This window comes from Nicotiana tomentosiformis, chromosome 5 (assembly GCF_000390325.3).
Source record: "Nicotiana tomentosiformis chromosome 5, ASM39032v3, whole genome shotgun sequence".
In the NCBI taxonomy this organism is placed as follows: Eukaryota; Viridiplantae; Streptophyta; class Magnoliopsida; order Solanales; family Solanaceae; genus Nicotiana; species Nicotiana tomentosiformis.
The window spans coordinates 76,625,440-76,641,785 of NC_090816.1; the positions used below are offsets into that span (position 1 = coordinate 76,625,440).

At 41.5% G+C, this 16,346-nt stretch overlaps 1 protein-coding gene across 1 annotated transcript; it reads left to right on the top strand.

Annotated features, from left to right (window-relative positions):
• Nucleotides 1-1,172: 1,172 nt before the first annotated feature.
• Nucleotides 1,173-3,627, top strand: LOC138892603 (uncharacterized). Its single transcript, XM_070176339.1, has 3 exons — nt 1,173-1,676; nt 2,795-2,965; nt 3,178-3,627. Exons 1-3 carry the CDS (start codon nt 1,173-1,175, stop codon nt 3,625-3,627), a joined length of 1,125 nt encoding a protein of 374 aa, XP_070032440.1.
• The last annotated feature ends 12,719 nt before the right edge of the window (nt 3,628-16,346 follow it).

Sequence of the window (16,346 nt, forward strand, 5' to 3'; positions counted from 1 at the left end):
CGGTGTGTTGTCAACCACATCTATAAGTTGGAGGCTACTTGGATATTTAGGAATAATACCCTTCTTTGATATTCTGGATCATGCGATGAAACTGACTGTGAAACTGTTCCTTCTTTAACTAGCGAATTCCTTTAACTTTCAGTACATGGCACCTAAGAAGAGAGCTAGAACTGGCCAAGAAGCCAATACTGCCTTAGGATTGGCAGTTGATCCTTTATTTTGTGAGGCGGGTGAACACCCGAGGGGTGAGGATAATCCCCCGACTACTACATTGCCTGATTCAACTACACCTGACCAGGCCACACCAGTTCTAGTACCTACTGAGGGTGCGACGGTTCCTCCACCTGATATTTCGATTCCACCTCCAGCCCCAGCTTCTGGTTCTGGTATTTCTGATGGGGATCTTAGGGGAGCTATTCAGTTGCTGACTCAGATAGTGGCTTCTCAGGTCCAAAGGTCGAATGTTGCACCCACATCTTCTAGCCCACAAGGGGATTCTACTAGTTCTAGGGTGAACAGGTTTCTGTAGTTGGATCCTCCGGTGTTCACGGCTATTAATCCCGAGGAGGACCCACAGGACTTCATTGATGAGATGCATAAGACTCTCCGGGTTATGCGCGCTACTGAGACGGAGGGAGTGGAGTTGGCCGCCTACCACCAGAAAGGGGTGGCCTATTCTTGGTTTGAGCTGTGGGAAAGACTCTCGGGAGGAAGGGAGCCCTCTAGTGAGGTGGAGTGAGTTTGCTGATGCCTTTATAGACCATTTCTTGCCTGGCGAGACTAGGACTGCCCGTGCCGCAGAGTTTGAGAATCTTAAGTAAGAGAGTAAGAGTGTGTGGTAGTATCACATGGAGTTCACGCGTCTGTCTAAATATGCCATTCTTATGTTGCCTACTATGGAGGCTAGAGTGCGCTGGTTTGTGCAAGGCCTTAGCCCCTTGGTTATCAATGAGGCCGCTACAGCTGCCTTGAATTCAGATATGAACTATGGGAAAATGGTAGCATTTGCTCAAGATACAGAGGACCGCAAGTTGAAGAACGGAAGGGAGCGAGAGGGTGCCAGCAAGGACAGCAGGGGACCCCACCATCAATGCCGATCAGGAGGGAGATTCTAGCAGCAGCGGAGACCCCCATGCCCCATGTGTGGGAAGATTCACTTGAGGATCTGCTACATGGACTTACATATATGTTACGGGTGCGGATTAAGGGGTCATATTCAAAGGGAGTGTCATTCATCCCGCCAGGGTACGGGCAGGGGCACAGCACAGCCATCCAGTTCTGCAGCTGCTACATCTTCAGCACCCCCTCTAGCTCGAGGCCCTCCGGCACTAGCAGGGCGTGGTGCAGCTAGGGGTGGGGCGCAGGGTTCAGGAGGACCCAACCGTTTCTATGGTATGAGTGGTCGCCAGAGTGTAGAGGCTTCTCCAGATGTTTTCACAGGTATGTTGACTGTCCAATATCATGATGTATATGCTCTTATTGAACTCGGATCCACCTTTTCCTATGTTACCCCTTTTGTTGCTATGGAATTTGGGATAGAACCGGAACAGCTTCCTGAGCCGTTCTCTATATCTACTCCGGTTGGCGAGTCTATTGTGGTCGCAAGGGTGTATAGGGGTTGTGTTGTCACTGTGCGTGGTCGGGACACCATGGATGATCTCATTGAATTGGGGATGGTTGATTTTGATGTAATTATGGGAATGGATTGACTTTATTCATGTTTTGCCAAGCTCGATTGCCGAACTAGAACTCTGAGGTTTGAATTTCCTAATGAGCCAGTTGTTGAGTGGAACGGGGATAATGTGGTACCGAAGGGTAGGTTTATTTCTTACCTTAAGGCCACGAAGATGATTAACAAGGGGTGTATCTATCATTTGGTCCGGGTTACAGACACCAATACTGAGGCGCCTACACTCGAGTCTGTGCCAGTTGTGAATGAATTTCCAGAGGTCTTTCCTGATGAGCTCCCTGGAATTTTGCCAGACAGGGAGATTGATTATGGGATTGATGTGATGCTAGACACGTAGCCTATATCTATTCCGCCCTACAGGATGGCACCAGCAGAATTGAAGGAGCTAAAGGAGCAATTGAAGGATTTGTTAGAGAAGGGTTTCATCCGACCAAGTGTGTCACCATAGGGTGCACCGGTTCTCTTTGTAAGGAAGAAAGATGGATCACTGAGGATGTGTATTGACTACCGGAAGCTCAACAAAGTCACAATAAAAAATAAGTACCCGTTACCAAGAATAGATGATTTGTTTGATCAGTTACAGGGTGCTAGATACTTCTCCAAAATTGATTTACAATTTGGGTACCACAAATTGAAGATCAAGGAGCATGATATTCCGAAAACAGCTTTCAGAACCTGGTATGGGCACTTAATGTCTTTTGGCCTAACAAATGCCCAGGCAGCTTTCATGGATCTTATGAAGCGGATTTTCAAGCCTTTCCTAGACTCCTTTGTGATAGTGTACATTAACGATATTCTAGTGTATTCACGAGGTCGGGAGGACCATGCCGATCATCTCAGGGCAGTTTTGCAGATTCTTCATCAGCACCAATTGTATGCAAAATTTTCAAAGTGTTAATTTTGGCTCGAATCTGTCACATTCTTGGTCATGTTGTCTCTAGAGAAGGAATTAAGGTTGATCCTCAAAAGATTTCAACAGTAAAGAATTGGCCTAGACCTACAATGCCAACCGAGATTCGTAGTTTCTTAGGCTTAGCAAGGTATTACAGGAAGTTTGTGGAGGGGTTCTCTACTCTTGCCTCTCCGTTGACTAAATTGACTCAGAAAGCGGTCAAGTTCCAATGGTCCGATGCTTATGAAAGGAGCTTTCAGGAGTTGAAATCGAGATTGACTACAGCGCCGTTGTTGACCCTTCCAGAGGGTACAGATGAATTTGTGATATATTGTGATGCTTCAAGAATTGGGCTTGGGTGTGTGTTAATGCAACACGGCAAGGTTATAGCATATTCTTCTAGGCAACTCAAGAATCATGAAAAGAATTATCCAGCATATGACTTAGAACTGGCGGCGGTGGTTTTTGCATTAAAGATTTGGCGTAATTATTTGTATGGGTTCCATGTGGATGTATTCACAGACCCCAAGAGTCTTCAATATATTTTCAAACAAAAGGAGATGAATATCAGAGAATATGACTTGAGTTACTCAAGGATTACGACATCGATATTCTATATCACCCGGAGAAAGCCAATGTTGTGGTGGATGCTCTTAGCCGGAAATCTATGGGTAGTTTGGCACACTTGGAGGTATATAAAAGTCCATTGGCTAAGGAAGTTCATCGATTGGCTAGTTCGGGAGTTCGTCTTGCGGGCTCTAGTGAAGGAGGGGTAATTGTGCAAAATAGGGCTGAATCGTCTCTTGTAGTGGAAGTCAATGAGAAGCAATACAACGATCCATTTTTGGTGCAATTGAAGGAGGGGATTCAAAAACATAAAACTATGGCTTTTGCGCTTGGCATGGATGATGGTACACTAAGGTACCAAGGGAAACTATGTGTTTCGAATGTAGATGGTCTCCGGGAAAGAATCATGACTGAGGCTCACGCTTCTAGGTATTCCGTGCACCCAGGTTCTACAAAGATGTACCACGATCTCAAGTAAGTCCATTGGTGGAATGGCATGAAAAGTAATGTGGCGGACTTTGTGGCAAGGTGTCCGAATTGTCAACAAGTGAAGGCCGAACATCAATGGCCTGGTGGGTTGGCACAAAACATAGAAATTCCAATGTGGAAGTGCAAAATGATTAATATGGACTTTGTGGTAGGATTACCTCGCACTCCACGCAAGTTTGACTCAATTGGAGTGATTGTGGATCGGCTCATGAAATCAGCACATTTCTTGCCAGTTAAATCTACCGACACAGCGGAACAGTATGCTCAGTTGTATATTAGGGAAATAGTCAGGCTACATAGTACTCCAGTTTCTATCATTTCCGATCGAGGGGCTCAGTTCACGGAAAAGTTTTGGAAGAAATTTCAGCAAGGCTTGGGTACTCAGGTGAATCTTAGTACAGCCTTCCATCCACAGACCGACGGGCAAGCAGAGCGGACTATTCAGATGCTTGAGGACATGTTGCATGTTTGTGTTCTTGATTTCAAGGGTAGATGGGATGATCATTTGCCACTCATAGAGTTTGCTTATAACAATAGCTTTCATGCAAGTATTCAGATGGCACCATTTGAGGCATTGTATGGTACGAGATGTAGATCTCCCATTGGGTGGTTCAAGATTGGGGAAGCAGAGTTGATAGGGCCAGACCTTGTGCATTAGGCTATGGAAAAAGTTAAGACCATTAAGGAGCGGTTGGGAACTGCTCAGAGCCATCAAAAATCCTATTCGGATATCCATCGCAGAGACTTAGAGTTCAAAGAAGATGATTGGGTATTCTTGAAGGTTTCCCCCATGAAGGGTATTATGCGGTTTGGAAAAAAGGGGAAATTGAGTTCGAGGTATGTCGGGCCGTACAAAATTATTCAGATAATTGGCAAGGTGGCGTACAAGCTTGATCTACCACCCGAGATGTCATTAGTACACCCGGTATTCCATGTGTCTATGTTGAAGAAGGTAGTTGGAGATCCGTCAGCTATTGTGCCGGTTGGGGCCACTGAGGTTAATGAAGAACTGTCATATGAAGAAATTCCAGTTGCCATTCTTGATAGGCAAGTCCGAAGGTTGAGAAATAAAGAAATTGCCTCCGCAAAAGTGTTATGGCGAAACCAGCAGGTTGAGGAGGCCACTTGGGAGGCCGAGGAAGAGATAAAGAAGAAGTATCCTTACTTGTTTGAATAGCTGTGTAATCCTTTTTATGAACTGGTCGCCTATGAATTTTGTATCACTTATTCAGTTAATATAAAGGTGTTCCTTTTGATTATATGTTGTTTACATGAGGCCACGGTTGGTATTGTTATGAGTTATGTTACATCGTTGGATTGTGTACTTGTTTAGAATGTGATTCTGGGGCTCTCTGATAGGTGGATAGGCCTAGTTACAAAGGAAACGCTGGCGAAATTTTTGGAAATTTAGAGAGTTAGTTAAATTTGGGGTTGCTGGTGTAGGGTATGAAAAACTGAGTTGCATAAGGTGCTAATAGTATACCCTGATCCTCATTCGAGGACGAATGATCTTAAGTGAGGGAGGATGTAAGGCCCCGTAAAACGTTTCCTAAAAAACTCGAATTTCGTGATGCAGAGTGGGACAGTTTTCTGGGGCATTTTCGTTGTCAATTTTGCGGCCATTATGCGACTGCATAACCATTTCGCGGGCCGCACTCATGTTGCATATTCCGCCTTGGGATTTTTTGGAGAGAGGTTCTATGGTGCATTATGCGACCGCAGAACAGGTCTGCGGGCTGCATAGTGACCGCAGACCCGGTCAGTTCTTTTCCAGTTTTAGCACCCTAATTTCGCGGTCATTTCGCGGACCGCAGAACCTGTTCCGAAGCTTCATTTTGAGGTTTTTAAACCCGACCCTATTCCATTAAAACACTTACCTTTGACCATTTTGATCATATTTTCTGATATTTTTAGAGTGAGAGAGAGGGTCCTAGAGGGAGGAAGTGATCTTCATCAAATTGCTCTCCAATTCTCACTTAAAACCTTGAAGATTATCAAGAGAGGCACCTAGGTCTTCTTCCTGAGAGGTAAGATTCTATCACCCAAACTCTTAATTTCAAAATGTAACTAGAATGGGCCATTAGTAAGGTAATTCATGGGGATGGGAGTGCTTACCTTGCATGCATGTATCCTTGTAGTATGTGGGAAGATTGTAAGCTAAATATGGTAGATAATGGGTTGGGGAATGATGGAATCTTCAACAAAAGGGCCTTAAAAACCTTAATACACACCTAATACTTGATAATATGCTCAAATGAGCTAGAATCATAATCATCTTCCTAATTTTGGTCCAACTTGTTATATTTCTAAAATAAATTGAAGTTGCTAAGAATTACGAGTCATTTTAGAGGTTGAGAAGCTCAATTGAGGTTTGTTGGCTAAACCCCCTTCTTCTTAGAATCGAATCCCATGGTGTTCATGTAATTGGAGTAAGTCCTTGATCATTTTTAACTTGGCTATTCCTTATGTGGTTGTGTTGAAGGATGTTTGTTCAATGTTTAATCTAAATTCTTCATCATGGCATCTTGCCATTTGAGAATATGTTCAAAATGTGAAATATGTGTTAGGAATGTTAAGACTCCATGTCAAGATCGAAATAAAGGTTGTTATGCCAAATTGTATGAAAAGTCTCTATGTGCCTAAGATTCCCAAATTGCTCATATGTGAATCTAATATCTTGAATGGGAAGACTTATTGTGGTGGATAATGATAATGATGTTTGAATGTGGATAAAAAGGGACTAGAACTATGAAATACGGCCAAGTGCCGAGAATGACTTGGTAATCGTAATCACTAGTGCCAATAAATTGAAAGTATATGAAAGAAGTACGATGTGAGATGAATGACTGAAAAAGGTAATGTCTCAAATGAGATGGTCTAGCCGATCGGGCAGAGATCGGACTCTGTGTAAGAACACAATGGTATTGTGGATGAAATTGTGAAAATGGTTGATGTCTCAAATGAGATGGCCTAGCCAATCGGGCCGGGATCGGACGCCATGCCGTATACATGGTGGTACTATGCTGGAAATTATAACAAAATTGTGGTAATGTCTCAAATGAGATAACCTAGCTGATTGGGTCGATATCGGACTCCGTGTAAAAATACGGAGGTATTGTGAATTGTGGAATATCGGTACTAAAGATCACCCAACCTAATAATATGGAAATTGACTTGAAAACGTATATGATCCTTAACTTGTTGTTCTAATATTATTTGAAGCCCTTATGGAATTCTTGATTGTTCCTCTTGTATTATTATTCATTCTATTGAGTTGGTGTTTAGCTTTACATACTAGTGCTATTCGACGATACTAACGTCCCTTTTGCTGGGGGCGCTACATCTTTAAATGGATGCAGGTGGTTACATAGCAGACAGTGTTGATCATGGATTGTGCTGCATCCTCTTCTCTGCGGACTCGGTGAGCCCTATTTCATTCCGGGGTCATGTATTGTAACTTTTGTTTATATTGTGGTCACTTTTTGAGGTATAGCCGGGGCCTTGTTGCCGGCACCATATTTACTCTCTTTTGTATCTTTAGAGGCTCCGTAGAACTATGTGGGTTGTATATGGGTGTTGGAAATGTTAAACAAGTATATGTTGTGTTTGATCACTTGTTCCACTCAGACTATAAGAATCTGTGTATTTTGAGACTTAAAGGCGAAATAGGTAAGGAAACGGTTTAATGTTGTATGTATGAACTTCCTTCTGTCTAGTTAATGAAATTATGTCTTTTCTTGATCAGGGGTGAGTTGGGTAGAAAGTATCTAACAAGCTTGCTCGACCGGGTTCAATCGGTTGAGCGTCGGTCGCGCCTCCCGAGGATGGGCATGACATATAACTCCATCGCGACACGTAGGCCGGTTCAAACATATCAACCACCCGAAAATGAGAGGATCACATCCTCAGCCCTGAATCACAAGTAGAATACACATCATACCAACAGAGACCTTCCACTTACTCAATTCCGCAAAACAAAATCCGACACGTAATGAATTTCCCATACCGGTAAAGCACCCAATCACAAAACGTAACCAAACCGTCCAGAAATCACATTAAAATCTACCATAATGAGTAACAGAAAATTCATTCTAGTCTTATAGATCTTAATAGTGAACAAACCAAGGCGATAGAAACGGGCTACCACTATAGAATCTCCCAACAGAGGTAAACACATAAGCAGAGTACAAGAATCACAAAACTCACCCATGTATGATGCAAGATAGGAGGACTCACCCCGATAAGAAGAACCGAATCAAAATAAGAACGATGTTCCTCTATAACAAATCGAAACCATACTTGTAATGACACCATCTGGTGTAGCGGCCTCTGCCCCACCATAGAAAGCATATCAATGGGTCTGGCCTCCCCCTCTAGGGCGCCCTCTACCTGCCTGTCCTCTACCCCTAGGTGGCTGTGCAGATGGAGTAGCAACTGGAATGGAGCTCATAGCCTGAGTACTCTGATGAAATCCGCCTCTCCCAAGTCTGGGACAATCTCTCATGATATTCCTAGTATCACCACACTCATAACAATCCCTCTACGGTCATGACTGCTCATACTAAGCATGTGTCAAATAACTGGAATAACCATTGTAGGAACTTCGTGCAGGTGGTGCACTAAATTATGATTGCCCCATATGAGTACCCTAACTAACTGGAGCACCACGAGTAGTCTGGAGTGCGGACTGGACTGGACGACTACTCGAACCCCCATCGTGATGGGTCATAGCTAAAGAGTAGAATCCACTGAATCCTCCAGAACCTTGAGACCTCTTGTTCTCTTTATACTCCCTCTTCTCACCCCGAATACGCTTTAACCTCCTGGCAATCTCCACAACCTGCTAAAATGGGGTATCAGTCTCCAACTCTCAATCCATGCTGAATCTAAGACCATAACTGATCCCCTCAATAAATTTGCGGTCTCGCTCTCTAACTGTAGGAACTAAAGTAGATGCTTGATGAGATAACTCACTGAACCTGATGGCATACTCTAACTCCGTCATCGTGCCCTAACACATCTGCTCAAACTCTATGTGCCATGCATCCCTGAGGGTCTGGGGAACAAACTCCCTCAAAAACATCTCTAAAAACTAAGCCCAAGTGGGCGGTGCTGCATCGGCCGGTCTACCCTCCTCATAAACCTGCCACCACTGATACGCTGCTCCTGGCAACTGAAATGTAGTAAAAGCAACTCCACTCACCTCTGCAATACCCATGGTGCGGAGAATAGGATGACACTTCTCTAAAAAGCCATGTGCATCCTCAATAGTTGTGCCTCTGAAAGTAGGTGGACTATACCTCTTGAACCTCTCAAGCCTCTTTTGTTCCTCATCTGATGCCGTTGGTCTGACCTCAGGCAGTACCGGAATAACAAGTTGTACCGGCACCATACTGGGAACCTGACCAATGTGAGCCCGCTACTCTAAAGTACGGGCGATGGGAGTCTGACCTCCTCCCCAAATCTGCGAAGTAGCTGGCGCAATGGAGATCAATCCCGCCTGAGCCAATGTACCAAACATGCTCAGGAACTACGCTAAAGTCTCCTGAAGTCCGAGGGTAACAACATGTGCCTCTGATGCCTGTCCCCCAATCGGAGCTACTGGGGGCTCCTCAACTGCTATTGTGGCAGCTGCTCTAGTGGCTCCACGTGCCTCTCCTCATCCTTTACCTCAACCCCGGTCTCTCGCGGCTCTAGCAAGGGGCGCGGGTGTTTGCTCGGCTGATCAGGTAGCACGTGTCCTCACCATCTGTGAGAGAATATAGATATAAAGGCACAAACTTCGAAATCAACACATCTGCACGATAGGAATGAAAGAAGTGGAGTTTTCCTAATAGTTCTGTAGCCTCTCGAAAATAAGTACAGATGTCTCTGTACCGATCCACAAGACTCTACTAAACTTGCTTGTGACTCGTAGAACCTATGAACCTAGAGCTATTCTACCAACTTGTCACGACTTAAAATCCCACTACGGGCGTATGTCGCGCCCCACTTTTTCTCGCGAAAAGCGGACCTCGACGTGTGACAACTCTTTTAAAGGGTATTAAGAGAGGAGAGTCACCACCTAGCAGTTTTTAAGGTGCGTTATGGCACCTATTACGTAGATAACTCTGTTTGACTAGTCTACATCACCAAAGATTGGGTTAAGGGCTCAAGTTACCTCAAAGAGAAGGTGTTAGGCACTCCTCGAGATCCAAAATTATGGGTCCCGGCTGAACTTAAGATTATGTGGATTATAATTAAGCTAGGCGATCAAATAAACAAAAGTAATTCAGAAGTCAAAGAACTTTATTACAACATGATTAATACAGATCTTAGTGCGAATATAGGAATACAACTATTTAGATCTAATAACAACATATAAAGAGAAGGGGGGTCCTAAGTTTTTTAGCCTAAAGGATCACCCCATGCAACATAAATAATACTTCGCAACTCCCTTAAGATAGGGAGTTGCTCATATTATTCAGCGGGCAGAGACTATCATCTCCTGCTACCCGATTACTATGTTAAAGTTGTTACCTAAAAGAGTTCTAATTCAATTATAGGTCGTACCCTATGCGTGCACTACCCGTCCCATACCTATGGTCCAGGAGGTTTTGGACCTCTATTTGGATGGTTCTAGACTTTACTTAGGTTGCTCAAAAAATGATAAATCTAAGCGACATTCAAAACATGTAGGACTGCACATAAAGACAATAAATGGCTCAAGTCGGCCTCCACATGTAAGCAACAAATGCACGCGAGCAAGTTCATGTTATAGGCAGTAGACAAATTTCAGAATTAAGAACCTTAAGCCTTATAGACATGGTTTCTATGTGACTATGCATTAGAACATACAAGAGGTTTCAAAGGCTAGGCGCTACTTATCTCCAAATAATTATACGATTGTTGCATGCTGATTAGAGATTGCAGATTTCCTATAGATGTTGTTTCTAGATGATTTACACACTAAGTGACAATGAAATCTGTTGAAGAAGAGCCCAGAATTATTCATGCTTTTCTGACAGTAGCATAAATGAACAGCAAACAGCGTTCGGAAAATTAACATTTTTAGGCGAGTAGTAATACCCTATAGGCAGGATCTATAACAATTGACGATTGGGACCAATTCTATTGTAATATTTTAGCCTTATAGGCATGCTTTCTAGGTGAACAGGGCGATACAGTAGCAAATGGAATGATTAAAATCCTATAGGCATGATTTCTAGTGGATATGCTGCAGTTATGCGAATTGGAAGAAAGTTTAGTGGTATTTGTTTCCTATAGGTAGGTTTTCTAGTAATACATAGCAATAGAAATAACTGAAGCATTTGTACTCATGTTTGCAAATAGCCGAATAGTGTAAGTGTGTGCCTCTCCTAATGACATGATTTCTACAGTGCACATAGAAATTGAATGGCATATATAGCAAGTAAATCATTGAATCCTATAGGCATGTTTTCTACATTACATGCAAGCATCAGAATCTGCCCATTCCCCATTTTACTAACACCCCAATTATTCATTACGAAGTTATTACATGCCCAGTAATGAATATGATTACAAATATTATACAAATAATAACAGTAGGCTCATAGCAGGCCCAAAAAGGAAACATCCAGCATTGCTTAGGCCTTCAACAACTATCACGTAGCATACCGAGGAACCATATTCATCAGAACAACCCACAATCCATAGAAGAACTCAAGCCAAATCACATAACCATAGGTTGACTACATTACCCAGACATTGAACCACTTGAACCAAGCAGTTCACATATTTAGTAGACAGTAGGAAGAATGAATTGAGTGTCAGAGATAGCTCAATAGTAGAAGGAGTGGCTAAAAGACCCCAAATCCCAGTGTGTGAGAGTTCACAAGGGTCTCGAATGGACCCCGAGCAGTGCTCACACTAGAAGGTCAGTAGTAAGAGCCTTGGTGGCCTTGGCCTTCAGCCGGCCAAGAATGATAGGTTCAGAATAGCATGTGTAACAAATGAGAGAGAGGACAATGGTTTGAGGGGCAAAAGTTGAGGAAATACATTTATAGCTTGAAGTGGACATAGCAAAGTTGAGAACACAGAGTAACTAATCAAACAGTTCACAAGACTTAGAAGCAGGTTCAACACTTAGCAAAATAACACATAGACAGTCACATATTGAAAGAGTTAAGGGAGAAACAAGTTTGCAGGATTAACAAAGATTATCATACACAGGTGCATAATACTAAACAAGTTTAAGTAAGGTACTGACTTAGAGGTTTGAAGCCTAAAGGTCCCCATTACGCTAAGGATGCATCACAATATCATAAGGCAGCCATGTTAACTTGTATTATGAAGCAGAAAAGTGTCAAACATTATGTGGCAACGCAAACTGAGGTGACTATTCTAAAAGTTTCAAACAGTCACTAAGGATATAGGACTAAGTAAAACAGGGATATGTTGTGAGACACACAACATATCCAAATCATTCAGATGAAGCACATTCAAATCTCAGAATTAACAGCTTTTAGGTAAAATTAAATACTAAAGAGGTTCAAAACGAATGTAAAACTTACAATGTCACACACAGAAGTAGCCTAGAACACATTGGCTAAGCAGACTTGAGGGGGTCCAAATTATTCAAATTAGACATAAGCATGTTTCAGAACTAACAACATTCTAAAGAGACTTAAAACAAGTGTAAAGCTAACAGAGTTGCACACAAACACATCAAGCCATGAATTTCAGAAGTGAGAATATATGCAAGTCATAGACACATAAAAAAATGAAATTGCAAAAGTCAAGTGACTTACCAGTTAAACGAATAACAATAAAGAACAAAATTCCACAAAAACCTAGAATCTTAATGCTCCAAAGTTCCCAAGGGCTTCAAAGGAACCCCAGGCAATGCTCGCACCAAGAAAAAGTTGAATAATTGAATCTCAGTAGCCTTGGCTTCTAGCCGGCCAAGAACCCAGGTATAGAACAAGAGAACAGTAAAGTGATAACTCCAATTTTTAGTGAAAATCTAGCGATTCCGGTCCCTTTCAAAGGAAAATGGGAAGGGTTTTTATAGTAGCAAAATTAAACACTTGCAAAAAAGGAAAAACAGTCAATCAATCATGAAAAAGGAAAGAATAGCATGCGAAATTGAGTCAGAATCAATTTAGGAGAAGTAAAGCAAACCCTAATTGAAGTCGGATTTAGGGCAAATCGTTCACAAGCCTCAATCACGATAGAATCACTGGAGATATACCATATACAGGAGAAATTTCTCTTTTTTAAGTGTATATAACCACAATCGTACCCAAAACCAAGAATCAAAACCATATCTGGCTTGCCATAAGTGAAGTGGTAACGAAAGTTACCATAAAACGAGTAATAGTAACAAGAAAAGGCAAGTAAATCCGCGTATGTACGCGTATAAGGAAGGAATAAGTAAAACTCTCCATGGTCGGTTAGGGTTTAGGTTTTGGAGATGAAGGGGGTGCTGAGAGAGTTTAGGGGCGGCAATTTAGGAAGAATGGGATAGGGTTTGGGTTATGGGCATATAAGGGAATGGGTTGGTTTATTATGGGCCATTGATCATTGAAGATCAACAGCTAGGATTGAATAAGAAATGGGGCGGGTTAAATGCAACGGGTCGCGGCCGGATTTTTAAAGGGGTCATTTGGTTGGGCTCCTAAAGAGTGAAGTGGAGTGGGCCAAAGTTTTGGGCCTGATTTTGGTTTGTTTGGTCGGAAAATTAGCTCGAAATTCGGCCAGATTTTAAATAAGAGATTAAAGGGAAATAATTTAATATAATAGTTAACAAAAATATAAAAAATGCTACTTATGAAACTTAATAATTTAAAATAATAGTATAATATTATAAAAATGTAAAATATTATTTTGACTTTGAATAAAATGACAAATGCAATAAATTGCAAAATATAGGCTATTATTGCAATATTATATAAATAGCCTAAAACTACTAATATAATTATATGAAATGAAGTAAAATATGCAAATAATAATCTGGATGATTAAGTCATCACAAGAAATAATTTAAAGAAATAATTGGTGAATATTCAGGTAAATTAAATGCAAGAAAATTAATTTTAAAACTCTGAAAATTATGAAAAATTATAAAAATGCTCATATAGATCTTGTAAATTAAATAGTGATGCAGAATAATATTTTGAAAGTATACATGCTATTTGAAAAAATATGAGGGCAAAATTGGGTATCAACAGCGTGGTGATATAAATAAGAGAGTCATGCATTGCTTGACAATAGCTTCACTGTCGTTGTTGTAGATTAAGGCGCAATGAGCTGAGTTTAGCATTGTTATTGGACATATATCTATAGGATATGTTAAGGCTTTCCCTTATTTCCTTTTGGCATGATCCATATGATACAATGAAACGAGCAAACACGCAACTTTCACAGATGACTCTATTCTTAGAAGTACTAGGGTTACCTATGTTCTTGATTCCCCATATGTCCTATTATTATATCATTTGTTCATGGGTCTTAGAAAATACGTAAGTTGATAAAGTTTATTTCGTGATATTAACCGAAGGCATATTGATCTTATGACACTCCGAGAGATCTTATTGACTTACTTCTAATGCATTGCATTCATTTATACATGTACATCTACCCATGACCAGATGGCATTATATACGCGTATATTATATGTATATGGGGTATGGGGAAAGGTTACGGCATTATATACGCACCACCACCTGATCAGTTGGTATACATTGATGATTTCGCCCACCGAGGCCGAAATGATATGATGGGATGCCCTCATAGGCTTGATGATGTTAGGTACGCATATACCTATGCATGATATGACATTAATATGCATATGCATGACATTATAAATGTTTCATGATTCATAGAGCTATTTAGACTTACAGGTTGAATCCTTTACTCCATGTTTCTTTCATATGTTTTATATACTGATTTTTATGCCTTACATACTCGGTACATTATTCGTACTAATGCCCCTATTGCATGGGACCTGTGTTTCATGCCCACAGGTGCAGGTAGACAGGCTGACGGTCCCCTTTTTAGGATCCTTGCTCAGTAAGAGTTGGTGTGCTCCATTTGATCCGGAGCTGCTATTGAGTTTGTACGATATTTTGGTATACATATATAGGTATGACGGGGCTCAGTCCCATCCTTTATACAGTTGTACACTCTATTAGAGGTCTGTTTGTAGACAGTCATGTATAGTTGGATAGTATGTGGCCTTGTCGGCTTCTATTTTGATATATAGTTGTCCATAGCAGCTGTCACGACCCAAAATCCATCTAGTCGTAATGGCACCTAACCCAACCCGCTAGATAAGCCAACTAACAACTATCCAATTTAATGAGATTGATCAAGAGAAGAAATGATAATACAACTACTTTTATACAAGAATTTCCCAAGGACTGGTAGTATAGATCATGAGCTTCTAAGATTTAGATTTTTGCAAAACTGAATTGAAATAATTACAACATCTGTTTGAAATGTAAATGAACAGAATTCGAATCTAATGCTACTAGGGATAACTGATAGCCATAACTGGAATGTAGGTACATCTTCAACTCCAGCTCCCGCCGTACGCAGCAACATCAGCATCCAACATCTGCACGCAAGGTGCAGAAGTGTAGTATGAGTACAACCGACCCCATGTACTCAATAAGTAACAAACCTAACTTTAGATTGAAAGTAGGACGAGCTGGGGCAAGGGTCAGAGTCCAACTCCAATAACCAACAACAGTTCATAACAATCATAATAACAATAGTGCCAGAAAATAACCCTGAGGTATGATGCTCAACTCGCCCACAGCTACGGGAAAATAGGCATGTTTTTCAAATAAAATAGTAAAACTTGTATCTTTTACCGAAAACACCAAAATATGAGTAAGTTTGTAAAACCGTGATTTCCTTTCCAAAACATTTCAACAAGTAAATGTTTAATTATCAAATGGCATGAGGAAAGTGAATCTCTATGCCTACATGTCAATGTGTATGAGAAGATATGAATGACATGATACCGTACAACATGAGGAAAATGCATCTCTATGTCTGCGTGTCAAGTGTGCATATCGGACGCAATACAACATAGTGAATAACCATATGCATACTATTAGAGTATCAATCCACTCACTCCTCCCAGTCACTCGGTCCTCCCAATCACTCAGTCCTCACAGTCACTCAATCCTCCCAATCGCTCGGCACTCGCACTCCCACTCAATAGGTACATGCGCCCACTGTGGATATGCAGAATCCAGAGGGGTAATTCCAGCCCAAGAGCTATAATAAGCCAACCATGGCATGAATCAAATAAACATGTTGCGGCGTGCAGCCTGATCCCACAAATATCCTGACAATCAGGCCCTTGGCCTCACTCAGTCACTAATCTCTCCAGTCTCTCGGATTCACAAGAATCATGATAGTCAGCCCAAACAGGGATGATATGATGTATACATAAAGGACAACAGAGACTGAGATATGATATGCAAATAATAGTTATGACTGAGTATAAATTTCAAATTAAGCAATTAATTCAATATGTAACACGACCTTTGCGGGTCCAAACAATGCCAGCATGTGGCCTAAGCATGATTTCTAACATGGATCACAGCTCAATTACTCTAGCATGTAGAGATTTCATGGTTACAAATAAGATTAGGTAACTACGCAGTACCACAAAAATAACTGAATCACAATTCACACGGTGCACGCCCACACGCCCGTCACCTAGCATGT